This window comes from Sipha flava, unplaced genomic scaffold (assembly GCF_003268045.1).
Source record: "Sipha flava isolate LNK unplaced genomic scaffold, YSA_version1 378_pilon_pilon, whole genome shotgun sequence".
Lineage (NCBI taxonomy): Eukaryota > Metazoa > Arthropoda > Insecta > Hemiptera > Aphididae > Sipha > Sipha flava.
Genome location: NW_020273085.1, coordinates 38,208 through 62,162, shown reverse-complemented (window position 1 = coordinate 62,162; position 23,955 = coordinate 38,208). Strand labels below are relative to the sequence as shown.

General features: G+C 25.4%; 1 protein-coding gene across 1 annotated transcript in view; it reads right to left on the bottom strand.

The window, feature by feature from the left end:
• Positions 1-3,621: 3,621 nt before the first annotated feature.
• Positions 3,622-23,955, bottom strand: part of LOC112688090 — a 39,929-nt gene continuing 19,595 nt past the window's right edge. The window contains exons 3-4 of the mRNA XM_025561104.1: positions 16,525-16,729; positions 3,622-3,914 (exon numbers count right to left, since the gene is read on the bottom strand). Coding sequence (XP_025416889.1) covers positions 3,820-3,914; positions 16,525-16,729 — 300 coding nt within the window. The 3' untranslated portion in view covers positions 3,622-3,819. The remainder of the gene's footprint in view (positions 3,915-16,524; positions 16,730-23,955) is intronic.

Genomic DNA, 23,955 nt, shown 5'->3' with positions numbered 1-23,955 from the left:
CGATGTTAAACATCTGATACAATTAACTCGTAGTTTTCATTTTGTTCCGAAATTCGGTTTGAAACATGTTTTCTTAATGTCACCGCTTTAGAGCTGGTAGTACAACAACAGTAGGTTTTCGCGAACAATGTTCACCAGAGATCAATGGAGCGAACGACAGATAATACGCGGGGTGAAAGTGGTAGTCATTACACAAGTAACAATAAATATACTGTAGTCTCTACACAAGTAAAATGTTCATTAAGTATGCTGTTATAATATTTTGTAACATTTTTTCAAAACGGTTTTACACAACTTCTTGTCTCAAACGTTCCCATGGCATTTCATAATGCACTTATATACTCTCGTGATGTTAGTTATTATATTGTGGCTATACCGCATTTGAGAGTATTATACGTTATTTTCCGTTGCACATTTTCTTAGTATTTCAATGTCTATATAAACATAGGAAAAGGGTTGAGTGTACTTAAGAAATCATCCTGTGTTACAGAATAGACTATAATAATTTTATGACGGTTATCTTAACCGACTATTATCTTAATAGATTAATAATTTATGTTGAGAAATACGATAAAGTTCTATTAAGGTATTATTTTATGTATAATTATGATAAATGGAAAAAAAAACCTTAAATCAATTATTACATTGAACTTTAATAAAAAGCTCTGTATAGATAACATTTCGTAACATAATTATATAACTATCTTGCGTTATCACATTTTTACTTTATATTTAATTTATACTAATTTTTATTCTACCTATATAATTTATAAAGTAATATGTTCGTGTTTGATCATTTTAATAACGCAGTTTAATGATACGAACTTTTTAATCTAATAAAAATGTTTTATGTTTAAACTTAGATTCAATTTAATTTAGTTATAATTTATTTAATTTTAACTTAACGTTAAATTTAAAGAATCAAAACAAATGTTTGGGTTCATTCGCAAAATGATGGTATGTTTTTAGTTAATTTTAAAGAAGGTTGGACATTAGCATGTTCTATCAATTATAATAAATGATTAGTTTTTACGTCAGGTTAGTTAATATCATTGCTCCGTTAAAACATTTAAGTTTGATTACATAACATGCCGTATGTCTGGAGTGTGTTCGAGTATTATGATCGTCATGGTTCAAATACTAGTATACATATCTTAACATACGCAAAAAGTTTAACATTCCTTATCGTTAAGATAAAATCTGAGTCCAAACACCGAAACGATTTAGATCTAGTGACAATATTAAAGTCAAGTGATAGCCGCAACAAAGTGATAAGAAAAGCTATTTGTGTTGTTTAACAATTGATGTTTTTAAATGTATGCAAATATATTGTCAAATGGTAAAATTGCAACCAATACATTGCTGTAACGTCTAATTTGATATTAAAGGGTCTATAAATTATTTTTTCTTTCATTTTTCAAAGGTGCAATGAAATCGCGATACGGTACGAATTTACTTGGAAAAGTATCTGTGCAATAAAGTAATATTGATACACAATTACACTTTATATTTTATAATTTATAATTTATTTATAAAATGTAGTAGATCGTAGAGAGTTTGCTATTCTTCCTATTATATTTGTTTACACATTAATACATGATAGATCACAAATAATTATTAATAATTAATATAATAAACCACCTAATAATAATTATAATAATAATAATATTAATTATAATAATGATAATAACGACTTACCAAATTTTATAATATTTTTCTATGAAAAATAAATATTTTGTTACGTTGAGTCCGGAAGAAGCCGATGTGGTCAATAACAAATTCCAGGGAATAAATATGTAGGTATAGATATCGAGTATAAACCTTTATAATGGAAATTAATCAATTCATTTTTAAAATGTCTATCGCAGGTTATAGATTTAATATTTATAAAAGAGCGTTTTTGTTCATTCGTAGATACTTACCCGTATTAAAGTTCATCAGGGTAAACCTTTTCTGTCCTTTGTTTGAATATCGTAAATTATTATTATTTTTGGTCTTTGTTCTGCTTTACAATAAATGAAAGGAATTGAATATTTTTATAATGCTTGAGTCGAAAAATAAATAAAAATAATTGAGGATTATTTGAATACCCAAGCGTTTTATTATTTATTAAACAGACATTTTTGTTAAGCTTAGGAATGTTTAGTTTTTATAAAATTAGTAAAATATTAATAAATGAAAATGGTTTAAAATGTATTTCAATTGGATAATTTACTTTTTCATCATTAAATTTGATATATAGTTATACGAGGAAAAATTTAAAATTTAATTTAAAGGATATTATCATACCTCGAAACTCGAAACTAAATTAAATATTCATTTTGGTTTTAAAATTATCTTTTTTTTTTTAAATGTATAGAAATAATTCTATAACAAATAAATATATAAAAAACAAATATTATTACAGTTTTGTAACTTAAACTCTTTATATTTATGTAATCACTTATTTAATAAAATATGTTTATAAAAACTAAAACATATTTATATTCATAAAATAATAATAAGTATCGTTAGTACAATAAATAATTTATATTTTTACAACGCAAATGTAAAATGATTTGTTTACAAAAATCATAATTGGTATACAATGCATTATCATATAGGTACTGTGCTTGTTTTAAAATTCGAAGTAAGCTGGAAATAAAAATAAAATTGTCTGTAATAATAACTTAAAAATATGTGAAAAATATTTAGAAAAAACTTAGAGATTTTGTTGACTATTATTAGCATATAAAGTATAGATATGATAAAACTGTTTCTAAATATTTTTATAAACACTGTATAACAAATAATACAGATAAAAAACCAATATCATCATTTATTTTCGATGTCTCAATTTTCATTTACCCCGGACAACGTAAACAAACAAAAAAAAAAAAAAAGTATAAAGTAATCATAATTTAACCAAAGATAAATACACTATTGTTTAATATTATTTAAATGTATATCAACGTATAAACTTGCCTATACTTTAAAATATAACTTTTAACAAATACATCCAATACAGTATATTATTTAATAATAACAATATTATACACATTTCCAAATTAGTTAATTTCTTATAAATCAATAAAATGATTTCATTAAACAGCTAAAATAATCCACACTATTATAATTTATGATTTTACATGGTAAAAATTATGATGGTATAGAGCTTTTAATTATTTATCAAACTCAAATATCAAAATAAGTGTAATCTGTGCAAACAAGCATCAAAGCGAAAAAAAGAGGCTAATTAGCTCTATGATAAATGGATGATTTAATATTTCCAATCGCTTGAAAAAAAAAAATCATATTCAATTTGAAGTTTAAAATGTAATACTTTTTTCTGATTTTACAGATTTAAAAATATTTAATGTAATGCCATCATTAATTTACGATATCATATAATATTTAAACATATTATTTAGTATTTACAAAAAATGTTATTATTTAAGGATTTATGTTTGTGTGTGTTTTAAAGAATTCGTTTAATAATATTTATCGCATATATTTGAAAATGTTTATTGTAAATAAATATTAATATTTTATTTTTATTTTTAATGTTTCATTAATCCAAAAGCTTAGTAAGATAAAAAAATATGTAAATAATTAATAATGATAATAATTAACAATATCGACATTACTTTATTTTGGAAAAAAAAATATATATTTTTATATTTCATAGGTTGTTTTATTTTTAACTATGCTGCAATTCTTGTTTACCAATTTATTTGTATCCATAAAGTTTTAGTCCTTTTTACAACTTCAATTCTTATTTACATGAAAATAATATGAACCTAAGAAAATATTCTTAAGAATTTAAGCTCCAGAATTCGACTATCTGAATACGTTACATAATAAGACTAAAGTAGTGATCATTGTCAAATACTTGTTACTGCACGTCAATCGACATCCGGAACTCGGAGAAGTTACTGAAAAAAAAAAAACAAAACAATAGTATGTTAACTATAAATTGTAGTTATATTTAAATAAAACTAAGTAGGATTGAAAACATTATTAACTATGGTATCATTATTTTTTGTAACTTTTAATTATTTTCTATATTGTTAATAAATAGTTGTTCAAATAAAATATAACAAAAATGTTCCGAAAAAACAAATAAATTCATAAGGTAATGTGTTACATTTTTTACGCGAAAAAAGAAAATCATTATTTAAAATTCTATACAATGATGTATTTTGAAGGAGTATATTTACATAAAATATATACTACTGTTTTTTTATTTTATAATTTTTAAGAGTTCTAAATGTTTTATCGTGCTCCAGGGTAAAATACTTGTTTATTTTTTTATCAATAGCATCTACTTATTATTCACTTAATATTCTAAAGACGAAGTTATTTTTACATTCGATAAAGTACGTTTGAAATACAATAATGAACAAAAAATTAATAATATGTTTCATTATAAGTGCAATTTTAAATTTAAACTTTTGACATTTTTGTTGTACCTTTGTGAGCTTCAATAATAAATAAATAAAAATAAAAAATTGTATTATTTACAAATCATTTAATTTTATATGTTTACCGAAATACTCTAACAGTAGATACCTAATGTAATATCGTGAGTCAAATTTTGGGTATATGGTTTCTCAGATGTAATCATTAGGATATATGACGTATAATGTACAATCACGGAAATCTACGAACCGTATTGCGTACGTAAGTACTTTTGATCGTTTAAATTATAAAACAAGTTGAATCCAATAATACGGACCGTCTCGGTTTCTTAGTATACTAAGTAGTTGAATATTTCTAATCAATTATGTTTAGTATAGTAGAACTAAGCTCTTTAACCTATGCTCCGACAAATGCTCATCTTGAGAGCGTCGAAATAGATTTGAGAATAAATCAAAACCAATTTCGTTATATTCATTACCACGGTTTACTCGTATAATATTATAGAAGTCACAACAAATCTATATTTTATACTAAATTTCTACGGCATTATAATATCATTTAAAAATATGGCTTCACTCTAGAACGTATTGCAGACCTGCTATATGAGAGCAGTGATACGTGAATAGTACATGAATATATTTTTCGTAGATTTTTTTCTTAATTAACAAAATTATCTAATATCAATACTAAATGTACATAAACTTTGTATGTAAGTCATTTCCCAGTGAATTTTATAAAACAATTATTGAAACATCATCTTCGTAAGTGGAAATAATTATGTGATTATTCAATTTACTGACATTTTTATTCAACATTAGATTCGGTTTATTTTCCTACATCAAACAAAATATAGCTAATTTTGCAAGATCATCAGTACATGATAACACTCAAATTAATACAATGATAAAAGCTCCTATACGTTTTCGATGGCAACATGTCGATTATGATTTTTATAAATGGAATGTTACAATCATTTACATGAATATCATGCGCAGTTACTCAGTAACGCTTCCAACAGCACGGTAATGACGTGCATCGGTAATCATTTTATTGAATAGGAAAGCATACTTCTTCTGTATTTAAATGGACCTAGAAACTGATTTACTCTGTCAGCTATGCTGTTAGGTAAGGTTAAAAAAAACAAATGCAGAAATACATCAAGAACATTCTGGAGGCGTCCATTGGTTATAGAAAATACTTAATGGAGATAAAACTGTTCCACGAACATCGAGCTACCAAGAAAATAAAGAATGCAATTGAAATGAATAATTATAGTCGAAATCGTTTGATCGAACGCACATCGATTGCAACACTAAAATAGTCGCACGATTGCAGTTGCGCGTGAAACGGAGCCGATCAAAAAGTATGTTTTATTACGAAAATCGCGAGTTTTAGACGCCACGTTCTGCGGCGAAGTCAACCGCTGACACCATCTGTAGTGCTTTCAGTGAGTGGCTGCGGTCGTTTGTAAAACCATCCATACATCCTAATATTTTTCCACCAGCAGCTTTTCTGGGAGTTGCTACTAAATGGCTACGCGCAAAAGAGGACTTATCGTTAATTATGTGATGCATTTATAATATTAAAACAATACAAGAGCAAAATTTCAGTCGGCAAAAGTGTTTAATGATTCGATAAAGTATATGTTGGGAATTGTTTTTATTAAATTTCATTCATCATCCAGGTACATAGATGGCTTCATGGTTAAAGTATATGTACTCAAGGTTGTATGACACTGAATATCCGGAACTCAAGGTCTTAAATATTCAGAAATTACAATAAAGAAAACAATGTAATCGCATGCTCATGATAAATTACATCAACTATGTTCCAAATTATTTTTATATGTTATTTAAAAATATTTAAAAAATTTAAGCCAAATAATATTTATAGTATTTAAGTATTAATTAAATTACAATATTTTGCTTGAAGAATCACAATACAATTCATTAACTCTATGCCCTTAGACATTTCTGAGGAGCCCAATTTGGCCACGTCTAAAATTTGACCTTGTATATTTTAAAATGACAATAACCGGATGGGAACTGTCAGAAGTACATTCTGCCTTCATACTATTAAGCAGGACACTAGATAACCGTGAAATATATATACCTAGATTATTCAGTCTTGATATCTATTTATAAATTAATCGCTTATTGTTTATATGTGGAAAATAATTTAATTAGTCTACAATACAAAAACAGACATCCACGATAATTTCTTCGGTTTTTAATATTTTTAATATTGTTTGAACATTTTTTAATATATTTACATGAAATTGTGTAGATGATTATGGTTATAATACATGATTAATACGAGTATTAAGTAAATTATTTAGGATTATTTGAGATTATTAGACTTTTTTTTGCAAAATTAAGAAGAACTATTTTATTTGATCAGTTACATTCTAATATAAGGCAATATCTTTAGAGAGAAAAAATAAGTAGTCAGTAATGCTTTGTCAATGAAAAATAAATTACAATTATTGTTTCTATAAAAACTCTTAATTCAAGAAATGTCAGCTTACAATTTTTTTTAAGACAATTGTATAATAAATTAAAAAATAATGTCAAGTTAATATTAAAAATCTTAATTATTTTAAGAATTATATGATTTAAAGTTTATATCTGTATTTTATATATAATAAATTATAGTTTTATGCAGAAAAGTAAAAATAAATATAGGTTTTCACTTTTTTTTAAAAATACATTATGTTTAAAAACTTGAGGAGCTAACTATAAATCTTAAAAGTAGGTTTCAAGTTTTGATTGTTTTTTTTTTATATATAACCATGATACCATTTGAGTGTAAAATGAATGCAAGAATAATTAGATTGTATTCTTAAACTATAATTTATGACACGGTGAGTTTAATAATCTTTTCAATGTATTTGAAAATAATGTAAATTCGATAATTTAAATATATATTAGTATTCTGAAATATTTTTATTTTAATGCATTGAACTCATGTATAGAGAAAAATCATGTAATTTAGACATAAACTTCCAAATATGAGTATTTTTTGGATGTAAAATTTGTAATTTCAGTAAAAACTTAATTTAGAGTACATAGTGGAAAAATTTAATACCTTCAGCTGATTCTAGTAGATACGTATTAAAAACCTTTTTTATCGTAAATCCAATACTTAAAATATTTTTGAACATCTTTGATATATAGACTAATAATATTATGTATTAGTAATTAATAATTTTTTAAAATACATAATTGCAAAATAGAAAAATATTTTGAAACAATAGAAACAAAATACATTTATACCTCTTGCGTCAAAATTTAAACATTATTCAATTTTTATGTTTATTGTTATTCAGAATTAAAACGTTATATAATTTTTGCGTTTATCGTTATTCATAATTAAAACATTGTATCAGTTTTGCGTTTAAAGTTATTTAAAATTCAAAAGCATTTAGATACCTGTTTTAAAAGTATACAAGCCGCAATTTAAAAGTGACTATGACCTTTTTTTGGGGACATAATTTCCCTATTCTGAGTTTTAAGTAGGTTTTGTATAATTTTATTTATTTTATTTTATTTATTTAATTAAATGGGTTAGATAATCCAATTACATATTATTTACAAAATATAGGGTACAGCGATACAGATTAAATTACAATACATAGGTAGTTTGTAAAGAAATGGAAACATAATAAATTATAAAAGAGTATGATAATAATTAATCTTAAGAGTAATAAATAATAATGTATTATTAAATTTAATAAATTGCTTAGGCTCTAAGGACTTTATACTAAAATAATAAATATAAAAAAAAACCATGATTATTATTTTGAAATTTTGAATTTCAACTATGAAATAACTAATATAAAAAAAACGTATGCACGTTAAAACTATAAGTATATTAGTATAAAATATAAATATTAAACATTTGACAACAATTAGACAAACACTGACGAGTGACAACTGAACAAATCTGAGCAAACTGAACACCGAACACAATAGTTGAATAACTTGAATGGTATAAATTTCGACCGTAGTACAGATAGTACAGTATAATATTATCAGGGTATCACTATTATTAGCTATTGGTAATTCAATTATTCTATTAAGACTTTCTTATTAAATTTTAAAATAATATTTAATACGGGATCCCCGGATAGGCCGGATACGGAATAAAATTAATTATTGGATTGAATAAATAATTGAATATTACTAAGTATTATTAAATAATTGGAAATTAATTAGTTCGTTTAATGGAATACAATATGTAGTACCGTTTTGCGTTATATTTTGTTTAATGATATATCATATATTTTGTTAAATCTTACGTTTTGTTTTGTGTTATTTATTTATTTATTTTTACCGTTTTCCGTTATAATTACGTTTACAAATTTCAATCGTTTTTTATCAAATATAACGTTATAATCACAACGTTATTATATCGTTTGCAAGCGTTGGTAAAAACACAACAATATTGCACTTTTTTTTCAAAAAATATTCAATATTCTTCATGTACGAACTAATTATTATTTTTAACCGATTAAAAAATACATCTATATAATGAATCTTAAATTATTATATAGAGCTCAAGTTAAGGTGATTTTAGGGGCAAAAAATAAATAAATAAGAAATTTAAACGCAGACACCAATAGGGGATATACCGGGGCATACTTTAAGCACTGGTAAATTATTAACAGTGCTCTGAAAGAATACACGATTATACAAAGTGCTAGGTAAAAAAAAAAAAAAAACATTTTAACAATGTATAAGAATCAAAACAACTATGACAAAACGGAGCGTTCTCCGAATGAATAAAGAAACATCCGTTATTGCATCAGGTGGAAAATAAAGAAAAATAAATTGTTGAAATAAAATATTCCGTTATTGTCTTGATATCTTAGACCATACCCAACATTGCAATATACCTTTTTTTTGTGTAAACTGTATATATTTATACACAGTACTCAACTCACTAATGCACAACTTTTAGCAGGGCACAATATTTATTGTTTTGTTATATCAACATCTGTTACTTGTTCTCATTCAATACTATTCGTTTACATTTGATATATCCAAAACAAATAAGAACTTTGACAGTTTTGGTAGTTAGAGAAAGTAGTATATTCATTTTTTTTTCACAGGACATAAGCGTTACAATACGTAATTCCATTTTACTGATATGTGTCCGATATGAGTCGAACTGAGATGATCTCAAGTAAATTAATAAAATAAAAACATATTCAGAAAATATGATTGCGATGTAAATAAAAAAATCTTGTTGTATCGTAAGGTCAGCACTTGTTAAATATTATATACGTGAAATATTCACAATAAACAGAAATGTGTAATTAATAAATATCAAAGTCAAAGAGGTCTCCTGAACACCGCAATGGGTCAATTTTACTTCGTATTAATTTAAATGCATATTTTATGTTTGTAGCATACATTAATTTCTTTAGTACATAATTTTAAATTCTAAATTAAATGCGTTTTTAGATACGGAGAGAAACGAGAAATATATTGATCTAACCATGACATGTATACGTTTTTTGTCTATGGCTATACTCATGATTTCGACCAGAGGATTGAATTGCTCGACCACCACCAAAAAAAAAAAAGTAAAGGAAATTGGTATTGGTACTTAATGTGGGTTATTTTATAAATTTCTTCACTATTTTCTTAACCATAGCTAAAATCATAAATAAACGGTAAAGTATATATATATATAAGTATATATAGTTATATTTTTTGATCAATCCAAATTTCAGATGCTTTTTTGTTTATAAAGTTTGAACTTTAAAAGTTCAACCCGACCTAGGAGTTTTATTTTTTCAATTGAATAACACTACATGACTTATATTGGGTAATATCTGACAAAAAATGTATTAAGGGTTCATCTAATTTCAGTAGGATAAGGGTGATATGAAACATTATTTTCCAACCATTGAATTGGTTATAATTCGTCGACTTGAGATTTCGCAATGAACACATTGTGATTGTAATCATACAATGATATTGCAGTAGGCCTGATAAATCAGATATCAGTTAACAATACCGTTTATTTACAATGGTTTCAATTCCTCTTATTCTGTTTGGTATAAAATTCACGTAGTGCACAAAGAGACCGAAGACCAGCGAAACCCGCACATTCGGAGTAAAAATATAATTTGGTTGATTTGCGTCCACGTGTAATTACAAAGTGTACTTTTATTTTAAGTCACGTTATACGACAGTAATGATAATATTATGTGCATTATATATACGTACTACGGAAATCCAATTGAACAGGTTTTTTTTTTTTTTTGACACTTTTCACGTCATTTTTTTTTCTTCTTCATCTCACCTACCTACCTATGCTACTTCCGAGAACTATGAATTCAACGTCAACGTATACCACTATAATAATTTTCGCTTATGAACACACATCGCTGGCGTTAACACTCCCGTGACAGACATTTTGAAGTTTTACGGCATAATGTATACGAAAGTAAGATACACACACTTAGCATTTATACAGCGAACGTGCAAAAATTGCAGACCGATCACATATAATATTCCATTATATTTGACGTTTATGAAGTAGGCCATATGCCTACCGTAAAATATAGTTAATTTATAAAGAATAGAAAATAATTTGTCTAAGTGTTGTATGATATTTGTGTTAGGCTTTAGATTAAACAATTTGAACGGATAAAACTGGATTACCACAAAGATGAATGGTATTAAATATTAATAATTAACACTGGAATATAAGTCAATGTTTAAAAATTAGTATTAAGTTAAAACGTTTATAGCACTCTTTAAAAGTATAACAGTTTTACTAAAAATGTCTTTTCATAACATTGTACTTTTCTTAGTGAAAACAAATCAATAATTACTGTTTTTACTGTGCATGAACTCAAAATTAACTGAAGGGTAACAGGGAAAAAAAATAATAGTCAACATTCATAAACCGTTATTAGTATTGCAGTTTTAAAATATCACAATTCAACAAATTAAGGTATAAAGTACAAAATAATTCAAAAGATTAGTTAGTTAATTAGTAGTATACAACTAATTTTTGACAAAATGAATAAAGAAAAAAAAATGAAATTTACTTTTATAAACAAACGACAAGATGATATAATTATCAGATATTTTTCTTTTTTCTCCGTAGTCCTCCAACTGTTTGGAATGGGTCAATATTTTATCATTTTTTTTTGCATTCATCATTCATAAGTTTTTATTTAATTATCATGATCAAATTTAAAGTTTGATTTTATAATGATATAATAAGTTCACAAAGATAGATTAAATAACATGTACATTTCTTGCCTTTTCAGGCGTACGGGAAGATTATGTCTCTTTAAGTCACGAGTAAAAACAATGACGTTGCAGTTATTTGTATAGTAGCCTACAATTAAATTAATTTACCAGAATTCATAAAAGAAAATATATTTTTATATTTAAATATAAAAAACTGACTTACTACTTTATAGCATCTTACAAAAACATCAAGCAAAAAACATAGGATACCTCAAATAATAATATTGATAAAAATCCGATTTATCATACATATGATTTATTATTGTATGATAGCCTAAAATTATTGTTTCTGCTATATTACGTAAACATCTGATAATAAAATTTCTTGTTTTTATTTTTTCAACATTTAAATTATAATATTTGATCTTCGAAAAAAATCATGCTAAGTGTTGTTACATTTAATTAGTTATTAACATGTTTTATGCTAAATTGTATGTATTTTAATATGATTGCAGTTCTACAACCTTTGGTCTCTTATTGAGATATGATGGAATTAAAAATTATTTATAGTCGGCCAATACCGGTCAAAACTGATTAGGTAACCACGATCACGTTCAAAATTATATATCTGATCGATTTTGACTGTCGATTTAAAATTTCACATTATTTCTATACAATGTGCTTTTTTATTTTTTTAATTAAATTTGTGTTGTATTTTAAATGGCTTGATCATATGTCAGAAAACAAACCGAGCTTCTTGGTCATTAGATGAGATCTAGCAGCTGTTATACAGGCAGTAAAAAATGGTCACTAGTATGCGAAAAGCAGCATCTAATAATTCATTTAGTATACAATTTTTTAATTTTTTTAAATTTTTCATTCAGTACACTGCGAGAAAGAATAAAACTAGACAAAAATATGCCACCAGTTTTGGAACACAAAGCTACATTTACTACAGATGGAGAAAAGCCATTGCTGAACATACTAAAAATATAGCTTATTTATTTTTGGTTTAACTCCTCTTCAGCTTTGAGAAACTGATTTTATTTTGTTGAAAATAATAATAATAAACTTGACTTTAAGACTGAAAAACGTATAGTAGGAAAATAGTAGTTGGTTTTATAAATTTGTCAAACGTAATCCAAGAGTTAATGTAAGAAAACTATTGTCTTCCAGTTGATCTTGCATTACTATTTTGAATAAAGAAGAACTTTAACTATTTTATTTTAACTATTAACTAATTAATTAATTAGCTATTTTTTCACAATTCAGAATCAGTGATGGAAAAGTTTAAATTCTCGGCTTCAATTTCTTTCAATATGAACTAAACTGGTATTTATACTGTACAAGATCCAGGTAAAATAATGGCATCAATAGATTAAAGAACAGTAGGATCTGTTTCTAGTTAAAAATGTTGGAAAAATGTAATAGTTATTTGTGCTATGAATGCATCTGGTTCTATTATGCTCCCTATTTTATTTTATCTTCACCAAAGAATCTCTCCTTTATTATATACAGATGAACTTCCAAGAGCTCTTTACTTAGTATTTAAAAATGAATGGATTAATAAAGACATTTTTCTAGATTGTCTCAAGCAATTGTGAACTTTGTAAAACAAACAGTTGATACGTGTTAAAATTATAAAATAAAAAAAAAATAGGCATCTTTTTACTTGTAAAATACTTACATACTACATTTGAAAGGACTTAGAGGTTATAATTTTACGAAACGAATGGTAATTGAAACTTTTTAGTCATATGCAAGTTGCATATGTATTATTTTTTTATTAACACTTACTGAATTAATGTATTTTTTGAATATCTATTCTGTAATATTTTATTTAGTCACATTAAAAATGCTTATAATTTACTTAGTGAACCATTAATATTATAAAGCCAATATCATTTTATCATATAAATAGTGGTTAGTAAAATAAAAATATACATATATTTTTAAATGCATATAGGTATCACAATATGTAAAGAAAAATGGTGATATAAATACAACTCATGTTAAACAAATAAAAAAACATTTACAATACATAATATCAGGTGCATTACTCCAGCACCCGTACTTTCAAAATCATGAATTGTAATCAAGCAGTATTATGTACTTTATTTTGTACAATTTTATACAACCAAAATTAAATTTTGTACAACAATTTTGATAATTTCCGCCTACTGATATCGACGAACAAACTATTAACCAATATCAGTTATATTTATATAATTTATAATGAGTTATTTGTATCGTCAATATAATTATTCAACTGGCTATACCTAATTTTACTTTTTTACTAATTTTTCTCAAAACTACTCCATTGTTGCTTACTGCCTTTTGGCTTAGGAGGGCAGTATATATATATAAATCAATAAACATCGCTTTATATTTGTTATGATGTAGGTAATTCCTTGAATTTATTTTGTTTTATTTTAAAATATAATTAAACCTTTTGTGTATTACTCTAAGTGATGGCAAACGATAATAGAGAAAGAAAACCAAATAATTTAAATGAAAATGTTGATGATGAAATTTTAAATTTGAAAGATCAAATTACTTTGGATGGCTATAGTATTATTGTATTAGTATAGGTATCTAAATAATATAAGCAATGCAATGTAAGATTCAACATACCTACAACTTTAATACATTCAAGTACCTATTCAATAATTTTAAATGTGTAGGATCTACATTTTAAATTTATCAATTACCTATAATAGGCACCTACTACCTACTACAATTAAATTAATTAAATTGATTTTATGTACACAAACAAAAGATTTCTTCTTTTAGAAAATAGTCTAAAAATAGTCAATATATGACTTATAAAAAATAAAAATATAATATTAAATAGTTGTATCTATTATAATTTTGCCTTTTATTAGGTATAATTTGTAATTCCCAAAATATATAATATGTTTATTTTAGATTTAAAATTTATTTTATGCAAATTTAATCAACAATATTATTGTTAACGCATTGATGGATATTCTGAATTTTGGTTTTTTTTAGTGATTTGACCACTGCTATAACAGTATTGTCCAGCTACATGGTAATATCATAATAATCACACACTTTGTCGATATTTTTTCGAGTCATAATATTTATTATATTTGATATTTATTTATGTGAATATTTAAGGCACTAACAACTCGATAGTCGACACATAACTGCAACTGGATTACCAAAACTAAATATAATGAAAACAATCTCGATAACTTATAAATTATAAACAATAATTATATTATTAGCCAGATTGTTATTTGTTATACTGTATGCCATAGATTCTTAACCTTTTCTTAGCCATGGACACCTTTAAAGCATAAAATAAAATCACGGACCCCCCTGCAAAAAAAAAAAAATATATGTATAGGTAAATAAATATAATTTTTATTATACGGCGACGGGTCAACAGCAGTGATAGGTTTCAGTGTTAAATTGAACTGCTCCATAGATTATATTGCCATGTTATATTATTTTACGATTACGATAGCTTTTTATTGTATATAAGATTATCGTAATCTAAGTTTTATATTTAAAAACATTGTTGTCTTTCAAATGGCTTTCGAGTGTTTTAACAATTATAATTATTTTAAAAATACTATCAAAACAAATTTATTTTGGCTTATTTCAAAAAAACTCACAGCCACCCCGTGGACCACCGAGTCATCTACGGACCCTCAAGGGGTTCATGGACCCCGGGCTAAGAATCTATGCTGTATGGTATTAATTTTAAAATGAAAATAAACAGTTTTCAGAAATAATTGTTAATAAAATTCCCGATAACATATTATAAACGGCAAATACTAAAAATAGAAATAAGTGGTTATAAAATAATATAATAAAATGATCCGTTGAGTTGTAGTAGGGTAGTATATATTAAATTTTAAAGATTTTTTAGTGGCCAATTTTTTTTTTTTATCGGTATTTCATGAAAAAAAAAAAAATTAAAAAAATCGAAAATTTCAATGGTATATAAATATTTTGAAAATGTAATCATAAATATATAACGATAATATAAACAGTTGGTTAAAATTTTAAGTCTTTACAATGATTCGCTTTTGAGTTATAGTAAAATCAAAAATTCGAATTCGGTCGAAAAGTGGTTATACGTAAAAATTCCCATTTTCTGTTACTTTTTCAGGGTTATTACAGAAGCTTTTAAAAACCACTATACATTTTTTACTTTTGACCACCAAAAGTATAAACTAGATTAAATTTCCTTTTTAAAGATGGGCTGAAGTCAAAAATGTAAGCACTATTACTACTCCAAAACGTGATGACCGACACAATAATAAAAATTAAATTAAAAAAAGCACACATCATTGTGAAATAAACACGTTCATCACTCCGTTAAGAATCTAAAAAGTTTAATAAAAAGTAATAACATAGATGTTCTAGAATCTAGAATTAACCTATAAAAAACGGAAAATAATTTATTACATAACAAAAAATTGAGTTAAATTAATTACCAACAGATGTTAAAGGTGGTAAACTATAATAGTGATTAATGATAATAAAGGGTAAATATTTGAGTTTTGTACTCGAACTTCTATGAACTCCACGAGCCACCTCTGGTTTGAGAATTGTACAAAATAAAATACATAATACTGAACGGTTTATAGTTGAAACTTGTGAAAAATAATTGATCCGGGTGCCGGGGTAAAATTACCGCAGCACCCGTAAGGTGAAATTGAAATTTCAGGGATGTTTGGGGGTTGTACAAAATTGTACAAAATAAAGTACATAATATTGTTTGATTACAATTCATGTTTTCGAAAATAAGGGTGCTGGGGTAACGCACCTCATTATATCATCATTTACGTATCTCGTATTCAAAATATATTCTAGGAAAATTAATAATTAATAAACCATTTACAGCATCATTGCAAGACCAAATACTGACCTTTTTCTGGTACTGGCTCTGTTGATTTAATCGGTAACCTAAGTTCAGAACTTTGCTTGTACAGTGTATTTATTAGCGCAGTACACTGTAGTAAAAGCTTTCGGCCGTCTTTAAAATGGCTTTGATTTAATTTCAAAGTGACTGTTAGCATACTTAATTTCAAAAAATTTGAAGTCGAATACTTGAGGGTTTCCGGACTACCGATCTGAAATCATAAAATAACAATACGTTGATTTTTCACATATATTGAGTGATTAAGCAATTAATCTCAACTGATAGGTTAACTGGTAGTATTAATAGAGGAATTCAATTTTTTTCAACTCTTCATAAAATTTATAATATTAAAATACATATAAATGTATTTTTCTATGATGAAATAATTTGTAAATTATACACAGTGTGAATTTTTTTCTTCAATTAGACATTCATTCTGTGCTTTTAAAAAATAGTTTTTTAGAAATATATTGTTTTATATAATCATGATTTGAAAATTCGAAGAAAAAAAAAATTATAAACGAATTTACAAAAATTTATTATTTACAAGCATTACAAGTTTAGATAAATAGATTTGATTAATAAAATGTGATCTAAAAACAATTATACTCTATAGCCTGTACTAATTTTACTTATTAAAACATAAAACAATTGAAAGTAAATTAATCTTGATAGAAACATGTAATATTGGTAATACATTTAAATGGTAATTTTCAAGTGTCATTGCTAAACATTTTAGTTTTATAATTAAATTACAAATAGGTCAATTTTTTTTAAGCACTTAAAAGTGTCAGTAACTATTGTAAGTAATATTAATTTAATATAGTAGTTAGAGATCGAATTTCAATATATTTCCATCTTTTTTTTTTAAATATTTCACACTATGTTTTACAAGCTTTTTACTAAAAATGTTTAGTCATATTGCGTACTACGTGTAACGAGATAGCGCCACTCACGCCTGTATGTACGAAAAACATCAACTTGTCGGCCGCTCTACATTGGGCAAGTAACAATAGAGCGCGCTGACGAACCACCCGTGCTAGGAATAAGCGTTGGTCGTTTAATCACTACTTAGGCAGTCAATGGACGAAGGATATAGAAAATGAATGGACATTTCTAGCAGTTAAAAACAAATCCTATGTACGAAGAACAGAAAATATTTAGTTAAAATTACAGAAAAGAAATAAAAGAAAAATGCACGAATAGTTCAGGCGCTGCTACCAAGCCTCTACTCGCAACGAGTAGAAATAGGGCCGGTACGCAGCGTTCAAGTCGTAATCAGACCGCTGAGCTTAAGAGGCAGGACAAGTGTGGTTATCTCATTAACCCGTATTACGCCCTAGATGAATGTATTTCGTCTTAGAATCATTAAACTAAAGGTCAATACCGCAATACCAAAACACGCGACGCCCATCTATTAACTGTCATCAAAGTACGGGCATCTTCAAATAACAGTGTGGTTACTGTAAGTTTTAACTATATTACTACCATTTGTGTACGGTTTATCCGTATTAACGCCTGCATTTGACGGTAGCTTATATTTATATATTTTGTTATTTTATATTGTACGTCATACTATTGTTAGTGTGTGGAATACGGGTATCCATATTAATGCCTGCACTAACGGTGGTTGATAACTATATAAGTATTGGATTATATTTGTATGCCGTGTCCGGTATTATTAAATTTTTGTGATTAAAAATATATTATTATTATTATGATATAATACTCTAGTAAAGTACGTATTTATGACCAAAAAACAAAAGGTTGTTTTTCTTGAGCTCACAATTAATCGTTACATACGTCCAAGGTACTGCATGTGCGTTTCACATGCTACATATTATACGAATTCTTACATTTTATTTTCATATAAACGAAATAATAATTATTAAAATTAAAATGTCATGTTTGGACTGACATCGTAAATACATGAAAGAATATGTTAGTGACATGATTCCTACGTATGGTCAAGTTTAGACAGTTTTTGTGGTTTGAAAAAAATTAAATTATGTTTAAATTAATTTTTTTGGATCATTATTTATGTTGATATTTTTAGGATATTTAAATTCAAGCCTTAATAATCATTATAATAATATTTCAAACTATGATACTTTATATTCTATATGATTTATTATAATCTATATCTTATATTACAGTTTTATGATATTGGGATAGTTTAAAATAGCTTGATTTGAGAAGAGATTCAGATGAAAATAAGAACATGAAAAAGTACAAAAAAAAAAAAAAAAATATATAAAAAATTATAATACATTTTAATTATTTTAATGTTATTGCTCTTCATACGATGTGGTTTCTTCAATTTATCAAATTTTATTCAATATATTCTTCTTGATGTATTTTGATACAACTTTAAAAAATTAATATTTGTCACAGTAACAATTTTCAATGAAACATAATAAATTCCATTTCTTACATGGTGAAAAAAAACTAAACATACTTAATAAAATTATTAAATTGTTCCCACACTTATAAAAAAAATAAAATAAAAAAAAGGTAAAAAATAAATAAATAATTTATTATTATTATTATTATTATTATTATTTTGCTTATAAATAAACAAAAACGGAGAAGAACATAATTATTATATTATTAAATATAATTTATTATTTAATTAATTAATTAAATTTATTATATTATTTAATAAATATTTATAAGCACTAAGCATAGCAAATATTAATTTTACAAAAATCTTAACCAAGTCCGTTTTTACAGCATTATTCATATGTGAGAATTCAAATGGCGATCGTTATGAGTAGGGCTCAGATTTTAAACAAAAAATTATGAAATATGCACTATTAAATGGTCAAAAAAATCTTTAAATATAGGCAACAATATGCCCTAAAAACATTAAAAATAGCAAAAAATAGCAACAAAAAAAAAGTGATCAATTTACATTCATATGGAAATTTATTTTTAGTATACTTTTCTAAAAATGATGGAAATTTTCTTGGATAACTTGTCAAATGGTTTATTTGCAGAAATAAGAGTCTTGCAAAGATCGATATTGAAAGTTGATTTTTGTTGACCATATTTTATAAATAGTTGCTGTTTTTTTTCTTTGTTTATTTTGCTCTCGTTCAATGGCTTTGATATGTTTATTCGTTTTTATGTGTTACGTAACATTACATTTCTTGTCACTATTAACTAACACTCGCAAAATTTACAATACAGAACACTCGCATCGATTAAAAAAACGTCTTCGCCAAACTCGGCCACAAAATATCAAAGTCTCGAATAGTATGGTGTTTTATCTTTCGATATGTTGCGTTATATAAGGAAACAAAACAGCAAATAATACACAATCGTGTAATAAATAATTATAATTTATTAACATAACCAAGCAATACGTAGAACTGGCTGACGTTAAAATACGTACCTGTATGATAAGTCTCACAGTACATTCTACCATTTAAACAATAACAAAATAAATATAAATAAAACAGACAAGAAGTCATAAATGAACAATATTCGATATAGTCGGGCTATCTAAAAATAAATTATAATGTCATTAAAATTATATTGTTTAATAAATTAATACGAAAAGAAAATATGGTTTTTTTTTTTTTTTATAGATTCACTTAAATTATATTTTTTCTATTTTTCATTCAAATAAATAAATGAGATTTATGAAAAACACAAAATAAAGAATCATTTATGCATATTATTAAAAAATAGTAGTAAAAATATGAATTACTTAAAATATGTAATAAATAGCAGTAATAAAATAAATACGAAGCTCTCTCTGCTACTTTTATCTGTATCCTATAATAATTATTAAATACTTTAAAATCTGAGCTCTGGCAATAAAAATAAAGCGAAAACTTATGTATAAAAGTATAAAATTAATCATTATAATGTCCTCGTAGAAGAACTCTCATGATGATTTATGATTTTATAAACGTTCACAGTCGTTGTATTTACGGATTAGGAACATGTTACAGAATATGATTAAGTAAGCAAATTACGAACTATACGTATATATTATATTAATATTCTCAATAAGCAATTTACTGAAGTTTACAGCTTAATTCACAATGATATTCGATACTATAATTATGATCACGTATAGTTTTAATTTAATTTTGAATATTCAACTTTGGACTGAAATATATTTTTATATTTTCAAATGTTATCCCAGTAAAAACAGATCATTTTATACACGTTAGTTAAATAAAAAAAAAAATAATCCATATGAAATCTAACAAATTTGAAATGTTCAACTCAACTTTTTGTGAGTGTTCGGAGAAAAAATCCATTTGTGTTCTACAATTACATAGATTGAGAACGGTTTTTAAAACGGATTATTGAAATAAGTAATGCAAGTATAACAGTTTGTTAAAAAATATGTGTTTAAATTATGTGACTTAGAGGATTTAACTGTTTTTATTGTTATAGCAATGTCAATAATATTTGCAATTGTTCTTATATAACAATAAAGTAAAATCAATTTATTGAAAACATGCGCCACAAAAAATTGATTCCGTCATATATTGTAATTAACATTAGTTAAATATACTTATTACGTAAAATATACACTAAAAATATTATATTCATAAATATAGTTTATAATTAATACGTAAATTATACGTATTTAATATATGTATTTAGATCATGTAAATTATCAATTTTCAATAAAAAACTATATACGAATGTTTAATTTAATAATATATTTATATGATTTTATGAGTCTAAGATAATACGGTAATGACAATGTAGTTTGATTTGTGTTATATAAAATTTTTATTTTACTTTTGTTAAGCTTTTCATAGCCTTTTCTGCACAAGATACCTATGCATTCTTAAAATTTTAAATTTGAACGCAATAATTTACGAACTGTAGTGCTCTAAAGATAATCCCGTGCATGATTAAGTTAACCATTGTAGTCAACATTTCATTTAAAACGAATAGTTCCATTCATTTCTCATATCCATTTACATAAATATATATTGCAGCTCTATTCAAAGCTGACTAAGACTCTACACGATATAATATTAGTTTTGAATTAATATTTAAATAGTGGTGAACATATGATAATAAGGTAACATGAACTGTTTAGCTGTTTAACTGCTATGAATTGTTTTAACGGAGAAGTAAGATTATTAAGTTAGTATCATAGTATACATTCCAAAATTCCTATGGATCCGACACTACGTCTAGGATCGACAATAACTTTATCCATCAAACAATTAACTATTTTAAATAGGTTTTATTAAATTGTTCGGTCTGTTGAATTTATTTATTGTATTTATGGGCTTGTATGCGGTCTGACAATGGTGGGATTAAGGAGATGTTCGTTTATCTATATACACTACTTTGAGCTTCGTACTCATATTAAGTAAAATTACTTGAAGGAAAAAAATATTTAACAAGAATATATTATATATTTTTAAAAATTAAATATTGACTTGAATCTATTTATTTTTTATTTTATTATGTTTTTCTTGCCTATAAAAATATCATAACTACTGGAATATTTTATGACATGAAACCATTAACTAAAATATAGTTGTTCTATATTACACCCACTACTTATTATGTTAGAATTACAACAACATTAATGTTAACTGATGACTAATTATGTAATACAATATGCTATGTATTACATAATGAACCATAACATGTTGAAATATAATAGTTACCACAGCAGCTTCAATTAAACTATCGGGATCAAAACCATCGTCCGAACGTACACTAATATTATCTTTGAGTGTCAATACCCAGATAAAATCAGTTACAATACAATACAATGGGTTTATATGCATTTAAACCTTTAAAGATACATAAAAAAAAAAAAAATCTATAAATTAAAAACAAAATTTTGGTTATTTTTGCAGTCAAACTATCCTTTGATAATATAATATATTTAACTAATATGTGTATATATATATAAATTTAATAATATCATTAAAAATATTCACATAAAAATGACTAATAAAATACTAAAAGCAATTATAAGTTTTGAGTTATGTTAGTCATATTATGTGTAATATGTATATATTTAAAAACAACAAAAAAACGATTCAAAATTATGTTTGGCATCAAGTATACACTTGAATATCTAATCTTAGATAATTTCAATTGAAATATATTATAATGTAAATAATTAATACTTTCGCATTTAAATTACTAGTCTTAAAACAGTTGGAATATACTATGAGTTATCAACACATATTTCATCTAAAAATTAGTAGTATAATATTAATTGTAAAAATTATCTTCAATTTGTAAACGTTAATAATTACAATAAATTTAAAACTATGTACAAAGTGACAAATTCGGATATTTTAAATTAGGAACTACAGTTTAAATTTTTTGCACAACACATCATGTAAAAGGTAGACAAAAAACGTATAATTTGTAAACTAAAAGTAAAAACGTTTCTATACATTTTATGAAATGTTTATGGTATTGTAATACTATTATTTGGTATGGTTAAAATAATTAAACCACTTTTCATTTCCGCATATGCCCACACGTCGTAAACATTTCAATACTCTTCACGGTCATCGGAATTTTTCATTGGATTGTGTTAGCCCCATTTTTATAAACTAAAAGTTACGTTTTCGTTGAAAAATGTTCACTTAAAGATATGTCTTTGCTTGGTCCTCGATCTAATAGTCTATTGTGGTCATAAAAGTGTCTTGGAGTTGTGTTCGCAGAACTCTCCCCATTCCGGTCTGGGTTTCTTGATTGTTCTTTCCCTTAGTTTTCCCATTATTTCCCATTAATTATCATCCCAGTCAGCGGTTGCAGTTTTATAATACTAATAATTAAAATTATTTTAATGATTTGGCATTTATTTCAGATATCATAATTTTTGGATTTTCTTAATCACGCTTTTTTGATCTTCCCCATCCTTCTGTTACTTATATCAATTCTTTGTTTGACAAATCATATAAATCATTGATTTGGTATACACACTTCAGGCTTATCTAATTTTTATTTTTATTTCATACCCAAACAGACATCAACTCCTTCCATGATAAATTGTAAAAAATCTTAACCTATCGTCGATTCTATAAGCTTCTTTATTACTCATTATTAATTACCTAGTAAGATAGCTTCATAAACAGGTTTGCATTCAAAACTATCTGGTTTATTTCTTCCAATTTAATGTAAAATATTTCGGAGTATTTTAAATTCCAACATATATGTTCTTCCTTTTTTCCATTGTATGTATCTTAAGTACTGTAAAACGCTTCTTACTCTTTTGCATCACCTATTGTCTTGTAGATTCGCAAATAGCACAAACTATTCCATTAAAATATGCGCTTTAGTCATAATATCTTATTTTACCAATATTACTGATTATCTCAAATTTCTTTGCGTTTCCTATATCATGATCCATTTATACGTGAATTCAAAATATTTTACTTGATTGCTCAAAATATAAATCCAGTTGTAAAATAATTTTCT